This window comes from Manihot esculenta, chromosome 2, assembly GCF_001659605.2.
Source record: "Manihot esculenta cultivar AM560-2 chromosome 2, M.esculenta_v8, whole genome shotgun sequence".
NCBI classification, from domain to species: Eukaryota; Viridiplantae; Streptophyta; class Magnoliopsida; order Malpighiales; family Euphorbiaceae; genus Manihot; species Manihot esculenta.
Window position 1 is genome coordinate 12,501,556 of NC_035162.2, and position 8,271 is coordinate 12,509,826.

At 35.6% G+C, this 8,271-nt stretch overlaps 1 protein-coding gene across 3 annotated transcripts; it reads right to left on the bottom strand.

Annotated features, from left to right (window-relative positions):
* Positions 1–7,082, bottom strand: LOC110609471 (biotin--protein ligase 2). Of its 3 annotated transcripts, none has more exons than XR_006350037.1 (10): positions 6,096–7,082; positions 5,950–6,011; positions 5,716–5,864; positions 4,992–5,112; positions 4,690–4,845; positions 3,922–3,967; positions 3,020–3,086; positions 2,208–2,284; positions 1,865–1,933; positions 1–288 (listed from the first exon to the last, which is right to left on the bottom strand). XR_006350037.1 is itself a non-coding variant. In XM_021749058.2 (9 exons), the coding sequence occupies exons 1-9, from the start codon at positions 6,482–6,484 to the stop codon at positions 246–248; spliced, it is 1,110 nt and encodes a 369-aa protein (XP_021604750.1). In that variant the 5' UTR covers positions 6,485–7,081; the 3' UTR covers positions 1–245. The 3 variants fall into 3 exon arrangements, 1 of the variants encoding a protein (XP_021604750.1); XR_002487049.2 differs by lacking the exon at positions 1–288 and adding an exon at positions 1,374–1,762; XM_021749058.2 differs by lacking the exon at positions 1,865–1,933 and having other exon boundaries at positions 6,096–7,081.
* Between the last annotated feature and the right edge of the window lie 1,189 nt (positions 7,083–8,271).

The window sequence follows — 8,271 nt, forward strand, 5'->3', positions numbered from 1 at the left end:
TGACCTTATTAACTAAAGTAAGATTATATGATTATAAATAGGGGATCACAAAAGAATATAGATACAAGTGTTACCATCTCATTTTTTAAAAATGAACCTGAATATAAAAGATAAATAATTTGATTAAACTAAATAAGTGGCAGAACTAAACACATAAGTTAAATTCATAAAGCATCCTCTGTTGCAAATAAGTTCCAAATGACAGTTCATGTCGCTGCCAGATGATGGTGTTGAAGAAATCTTCCTCATTCAAGTTTCCTTCTGACAAGTCCTTTGAAGAAGTCAAAACTGCAGCCATATGAGAAACAAGACTGATTATTTCCAATAAGGCAACAATCGGGATTGGGCTATGTTGAAACAGAACTTCAAATGTAAAACCATATGAAAATAATTGCTAATTGATACAAGCATTCTATAAAGACAATGTAGAAGCAACTAAGCATGTTTTTTTCTAGTTGTTTAGCTGATGACGAGAAAAATTATGAAAGCTTAAGGAAGCTGCCACAAAGACCTTCCTAAGCTTCATATACTATCATTGTTCCACAGGTGGAGGTTGAGTGTATATATATATATATATATTATGCACATACGCTGGCGATAAATATCAGATATTGCAAAATAAAAACTTGATAGCCTTACTTTTAGAGCAAACTTTGAGATATGAACTGTGTGCAAGTGCAAGTACGCATTAAAAATATGCAGTTTAGAATGATACCAAATGGTGAAAAACCCTTCCTCCTAAAGAAGAAAGATCTTTTGGGCGGAGGAGAAGGGAAGAACTGTAAATGCAAATCCAGAAAGCTTATTTGCAGGGCTTAAGAAAGGGACTAATAAAAACAATTCACATGTACAGACTCCAAGCATAAATCCTGTAATGTTGCTGACAGAGACCATAACATTATAACTTTTAACAAACTTAGGTGAGTCCTTCAGCCAATATTATTGATCCCAATCATTCATGGAAAGATGAGGACAAATAAAAGAGTTCAAGTGCTCATCAACGAAGAGAAAGCACATAATAAAAATTCAAAGATGATATGGAACATCCAAGAGTTTCCTAGAGACCTTTTATGGTACTCTTTTGATAAAAATACAAAGATGACAAGGTTTATGGACAGAAATGATAGCCTGGTTGTTTCTCTTACATTATCAATGGGTGACAGACATTGATGTGTGTGTTCAACAGAGCACAATGATCAAAAAAGGATCCATATATAGATAATCCCAACTAGTATGGTATTAAGGCTTAATTGTTCTTATTGTTGTACTATATATGGATCATCAACAACTATTTGTAATTTTGCCTAAATTTCTTCTACATAATTTTCAGTGCCTTTAAAAAGCTACACTGATGAATCAATGATGGCAGGAACTGTGGAAGATAATTACAATTCCAAGGATAAAAGAATTATACAAAGCAAAACAAATACCAGATGCTACAACCTTAGATAGGCCACTGATAGAGGTCCCTTTTTGAAGACAATCAAAATCAATACAATGCATGAGAGCAACCACTTTTGTGGTGCTACTTGCTGGGCTTTGAGAAGAACCTCATGGTATTTTGGTAAAAAAGAAAAAGATATGTTTCAGACCAAAATTATTTTTTTTCCAAATCCAATGGCTGATCTTACTAAGCAACTAAATAGATACAAAAGCCCCTAATATAGTAGGGGAAGTAATGAAATCTAGCCGCAGCCCCATAGCGCATCTTGTATGATGTACTTTAAGAATTGGTATTCACCATTTGAACTTCTTTCCCTTCCTATGCACAATAGAATATATGTATATTAGTTGTTCTCAAATAAATTTTTTGAAACTGTCTCTTGGATGTTTTAAGTCTAAGAAAGAAAAGGGGTACACCTACTTTTGTTTGACAGAAATTAACTTTAGATAATGAAAGCCTTTGCCACTATCTCAGTGGTCCTAGTTGTTCCTGCACCCAAAGATTGAGGAATCCATATAGAAACTTTTTCCCCCAAGGAAAACAAAAGGAATTGGCATGTTATAAAACCAGAACTTATTTGTTCATCACATCTGCCTCCCAAAATTTATTGTGTGGCTTCTCGATGATATGTAAAAGACATCCGACCATGACCTATTGCCAGATTTTTTATTTGGCTAGCTCAGGAATGCAAGAATCAGAGTCCATCATATGCAACTAGAAACTATACATCAAATGCAATCTTCAATGAGAAAATAAACTCTACCTATTGCCATCAGGATGAAGCTCACACATCTGATTGTCATCGCCAACAGCTAATAAATACCCTGAGGATGTCAAGCCCTGCAAACAAAAGAGTGAATGAAATACAAAATAATGCACTACTTCAAGTCTCAGCACCAGTACCCCTTGTGAAATGTCATGGCACCTGAACCATTTATTTTGATTATTCACATTGGATTAGGGATTTCCATGCATAAAAAGATGGTCAAAATTTCATATAGTGTTCCCAAGAAAAGAGCAAAAGGAAAGGTTATAGCAACATAATAGGAATCCTAAAATGAACACAAATTATCTAGAGTTTTATTACTACAAGTTATTCCGCATATTATTCTTTCTAAAAATAGAAACAAACACCAGGTGGCTAGAGATGGTCAGGCAAGAAGCTAATTGCAGAGCTAACATTTAGTTCTCTTAAGCTTTAAAAACCTAAAAAAGGGCTAATGAGGAACTAAAACATATTTACGTAAGAGTAGTTGACATTGCTAAAAATTTATTGTATTTCTCACAATTTTTTTCAAATTTTTACTTTCTCTAAAGAGTGGTTTACTATTTAAAAGTAATTTATCTTAAAGAACGGTTTAAAACAAAGTATCAAAAAATAAAGCATGATAATCCCTAGTTTTTAACAAAATATTTTGCCTTCATCTACATTAGGACAAAGTCGATAGACAATTTAATGTTCATGTGCATGCATATTCAGCCTTAAACAGTTAAAGCTTAGTTGAGTTGTCTATGTCATGCATCTCAAATTTTCACAGTAGCAACAGATCTAGAAAATCTTTCAATTGGCTATACCTGAATAGTGACCACATTCTCCACTACTTGATCTCCATTTTTTTCTTGTATGATGACTCTCTGCTCACTACATGTATCAAATAAATAAATAAATAAAAAATTATGCTAGCAAAATATGATAAATATATTGGACATGGTAAACCTTCATTTTGAGTCTTGACAATAACATTCAAGAGCTCAGTTGGGTTAAGTGAAGAAAATGATTATAATAGCTTCAAGACAGGAAATATGGATGATCTGCTGACAGAAAAACTGGCATATTTGGTGACATCCTAGCTAAAGCAGATTGAAGAGAAAAAGTGACTATTCTGGTTTGCCTACAATCTGTTCAACTTAAAAGGTGTTAGTCCTCAACATATGGCCTAGAAAGTGATAAGTCATTTTGCCTAATTATGGCTTTCCCAAAGCAAAGAAGTGAAGCAGTTACAAGGATAAAGGCAGATAAACAGCAATCTGAACTTGAACATAATGCAGGAAAAATGAATTAGCAATTACTGAACATGTGAAAAGATTGTAGATAACTGTATACAAAGTGTACAAATGAAACCTATTCCCATACAGCTTGTAAGTTCCATGGTTGTACAAAGCGGAATTTGTAGGTTCAGTTAAGTTGTTTGGAGCTTAGTACAGCAACTTGCTGGGTGAAGAGTTATAAAACCCAAATGTTAAGGTTTATGGGCTTTCATCTACATTTAATTGCTGCAGAATTGTCAGACACAATGGTCATTAACAAATCACCCTTCCTTCAAGATTTATCTGGTCAGTGACAAGTATGGACATGACATTTGAAGGAGAAATGATGCTTCTGAAAAACTCTCTAGGGCTCTGATGGACAAGAATGTGCACCAATAATAGAAGTGGTACATGTAAGTGATGAAGGGATAAAAAGTTGCATTTCTCACCTGTGTAGCCATGTTCTATAGTACAGTTCCTCAAGAGTTTGGAATCCTGAATCATATATAAAAAAAACTTGGCATGGTCATTCATCGTACATAGAGTTTGCAGTTAGCAAACAGAATTATGCTATTCAAAATTTGCTTTTCTTAAAATCTTTTTCTGGCGCTGGAGAGGAAATAACTTGTGCTAGTTATTTTCAACAAATTTTTGATATCCCAATCAGGGGGCATGCCTGATGCCAGTAGTTTGCTGCAACATTTTTGACGGGTTGAGCCATAATTTGTATACAATTGACATGGGTTCCAATTTCAGATTTTGTTTGAAGGAATATCAATATTTTTATAAACAAGGGAAGAATTGTAATTTCTTTGAGGGCAGAAAAGGGTTATCATGAAAAGTAAGCATTTAGCTTCTGCAGATAGGTTCACCGCCTTCAATAGTTTGATTAAAAAAAAAAAGAGAGATAAATACAGACTAGCTTTTGCTTAAAATCTGACATTAAATTTAAAAGGAACTTATTTCTCTTCCTTTCATGAAGTTTAGAAGATGACAGGAAAATAGTAATATACTGTTTCCTCAAAAGACTATATAATAACAAATTTAGGCACAACTTACTGTTCTAAACAAATTATTTGATTTCCACAAGTAAATAATTGATTAGACTGAAATCGAAGAGGGCATCAGACTGCACAGCCAAGTGATGTTTCCACAGAATAACTGATAATTGAAAAGAGTACAGTAGGATTTGGCAACAATTGGAAACATACATTCACCTTGATTTATGAAAAGATCATAGAGATTTTCAAATTTGTTAAAAAAAGCTGCTATAATATCTTCTCGGCTAAATTGGAAATCAGCAGTAGATAATTCTCTTAGTATCGCATTCAAGCATGTTGTTGGTTTCTCATTGTTGATATTCAAACCTATACCTGCAAAAGGAAGGATGATAAATTATTTTGATCATGCACAAGAATTACAACTGGCCTCTAGCACATAGGATAAATTATGGACTGCTTACAGCCAGCTATATAGAAGCAAGGGCACTCAGAAAAACAGAAAAAGATAATGTATTTACCAGCACTAACATTGAACTTCTTTGATTTATAAGTTGAAGTGCATAGGATGCCACCAACTTTAAGGCCGTTTAAGTAAAGATCATTTGGCCATTTTATCTTAATGTCGAGAAATGGTAAGCCCTGAAATGGGTGATATTGCCAAAATGAGCATAATGGTGTCTTAAAAATTCATATATTGGGTGAAACAATTACAACACGATTATCATGAAAATCAATGGTCCAAGTTTCCCAAAGCAAAAAAAATTGAAGATGCACATTTTTTCGTTGTCACAAAGATAATCAGAAATAAATTCTATATTGTGCCTTTGGCTTAGTCCTAACTGATATCTTAAAAGAGGCTAAACTACCAACGACCACAAAAAAGTTCCATTGACTTTTAGTACCTTATTATGGGTGATACTATCCTATAACATAATCTCCTTCTGACTCTTTGCCCTTCATTCAAGTTTCAACAGTGGCCTGAGAGGGGGGAGGGGGACAGGAGAGGGGGAGCCTTGGCCTCCCTAAAATTGCTTTGTATGTATGCATATGTGTGTTTGTGTCTTCAGGAAAGATTTTATTTTATTAAAGCCACAAATAACTTCACGAATCCTATTATTTAAGTCATAATTTTCGCTACTTATACAAGCATCACTAAAGAGACGCTATAGATCAGCGTAAAAGATTGCAACTCGGATCAATTTAGAAAACAAATTTTAGAATTCAATATTGGAAGCTACTTACTTTTGTGTGACAAACATCCTTTATTGCTTCTGTAACGGCAAGAGACACCACGTATTGCAACAAAGGCACAACTCGCCCATCCTCCATTTGCACAGTAAAAGAAAACATCAAGCAGCCCAAAGGAGATTCCCACACATTCTTTGATCGACCTAAGCAATCAATGGACAAAACTTACTAACTAAAGAAGCGTGTAGGACCCGTCAATTCACAAACAAAAGAATGATAACTGCAAACCTCGTCCCTTATATTGAACATCAGCGACACAAGCAGCGCCGATTGGAAGCTCACAGAAATTGCTGTAAAAAAATAAAAAACATAACCAAATAATCATTTATGCAAACAAACGAGTAAAGGAAAGATATGAATTTGGTGATGCTTACAGCGAAACGACATCGTGAGTCGAAGTCAATCGAGGAGACCAAATGAGGAACCTACCGAAAATTCTGGTGGAAAGACAATTGAAGAACAGCTCTACATTGAAAGGCTCTTTGTCCAGCTTAGCAATCTCCGATTCCAAGAGTATAGAAACTGGAGTATCGTCAGGGAGTTTGACAGCACTATTCTTCTTCAAAGATAGAGCAATTTCCTTCTCTGCTGATGATTTTCCACATAATACCAACGTACAGGCCGAGCTGGTGCCGTCGCCGCTATCCATGCAGGTTACTGATCGGCAGTGAGTGTAGTGCGTTTTAGTTCTTACAGATATAAGCTTGTCCAGAGAGCGAAACGACAGAGACGTAAACCGAAGGAGGCAACTCAAGAGTGGCATGAGCCGAGAAGAACTATTTTGAGAGGGAGGTTTTTCTCATTACTGGGCGGAGGAACCAATGCTACTAATTGGCACAGTGGTGCTTAAAAATATTTTCTCACAGGCGGTCCTGAAGCCGTTGATTTTAAGTATGGACCCATCGCATGCATCGTTCGGTTGATAGTGATTAACTTGCAAGAATTATTGGATGTGAATGAAAAATATTGAATGTAATGAGAGCACCGCTCACGTACTCTTAACTTGCCGCTACTTTAACGGTGGGCATTATTTGAACGTTCTGGTGGCAGGAGGGAGAGAGCGTGAGGCGTGCGCGTCCGCGGAGGAGTTGCAGAGAGATCTTCGAGATCGGCGTATAGCTCTTTCAGATGTTCCAGAGAAAGGAGGACGGTGCCTCGTCACTATCAAGGATTTCTACTTGGGAATGCTTGGAATCATTCATGGGACAAGAGCACCCTTCATGGAGGAGCTCATAATGAAGTTGGAGGAAGCTCGTGCTGAAGCCCACCTTGTCGTTACTTTTCAAGGGGCTTTTTGCAAAATTAGGGTTGGGGGAATTTTATTAGGGGATTCTGGATCGGTATAAACAAATTTACACCAATTTGGGGTTGGGCTGTGACGTGGCAGGCAGGCGAAAAGGAAACCTGACACCTTTTTTACAGTCGCCAAATCCTGGCTCTTCTTTAATAAATGTCGAACCATGACGCCTCAATAGAAGCCATCATTTGACTGGCGTCAATACAATATAAAACACTCTAATGAAAGGTGACACGGACTTCGTATAATTAAATTTAATTATTATTAATATCATTCTTATTTCTTAAATTATATTTAGTTACATCATTACTACTAAATTTACTTTTATTTTTTTATTACAAATTATTAATTTTATTTAAATATAGTAACAAGTTTATACATTTATTATAATTTTAGTTCAAATATATACAAATACCATAATATTAATTTCTTAATTATAATATATTTCATTTTTACATATATTATTAATAATATATTTAAAAAAAATGCAAAAAAAAAATGCAAAAAGGACCGGCGCTTCTTTGAGAGGCGCCAAGGCCGTCAAGCCACGCTTGGCGCCTCTCAAAGAGGCACCAAGCGTGACCTGGCACCTCTTTGAAAAGCGCCAGGGTGTGGCGCCTGTCAAAGAGATGCCAGGTAGCGAACCCTAAATCGGTAAATTTATTTCTCCCGACCCCAAATACCCTTATAAAATTTCTCCCGAAACTAATTTTGCAAAAGCCCCTTTTCAAGATGGATAGTTGCTGTTGTTAGTGCCAAACATTTGTATTGCTGCAAGGCAATGCCCTAACAAGAGAGATTGAAATTTTAAAAAATCGACATTTTGGGGTTCGCCGGTCATCCTTAACCGTTCAACTTCAAGGGTCTCATGTGCCTGGATGTTTCCGCAAACTATATCTGCACAAATTCCTGCATCATCAGAAATCCAGAGACATTTTTTCCATTCAGCTGTATGGTTGTGTCTGCTGCTGCCTTGACAGCCATCCACGATTTTGTTTATTTTTTCTGTTTTTTTTTTTTTTTTTGGAAAGATGACGATTACGTATTTATATTGTTCGTCTTGTATTTTGCAATAGATCATTTGTTGTATTGGCAATACATGAATGTCATGTAATTTTACTCGTATTATATTTTACATTGTTTATCGTTTAACTTACCAAGCCCATAAAAACTTGGATATTTGTTCCTGCCACGTGCCAAGTCAAATTCCTGCGCAGTAAAAGAATATGTTTTGCCAAATGAAGAACGAAATA

Excerpts from the sequence above, each read along its gene's own strand:
- LOC110609471 (XM_021749058.2), bottom strand. The coding sequence starts at position 6,484 with ATGCCACTCTTGAGTTGCCTCCTTCGGTTTACGTCTCTGTCGTTTCGC. Across the intron at positions 5,865-5,949 it reads TGTTCAATATAAGGGACGAG|GTCGATCAAAGAATGTGTGG; the intron begins GTTTGCAGTTAT and ends TTGATTGCTTAG. Across the intron at positions 289-2,207 it reads CTTCATCCTGATGGCAATAG|TTTTGACTTCTTCAAAGGAC; the intron begins GTAGAGTTTATT and ends ATATGGCTGCAG.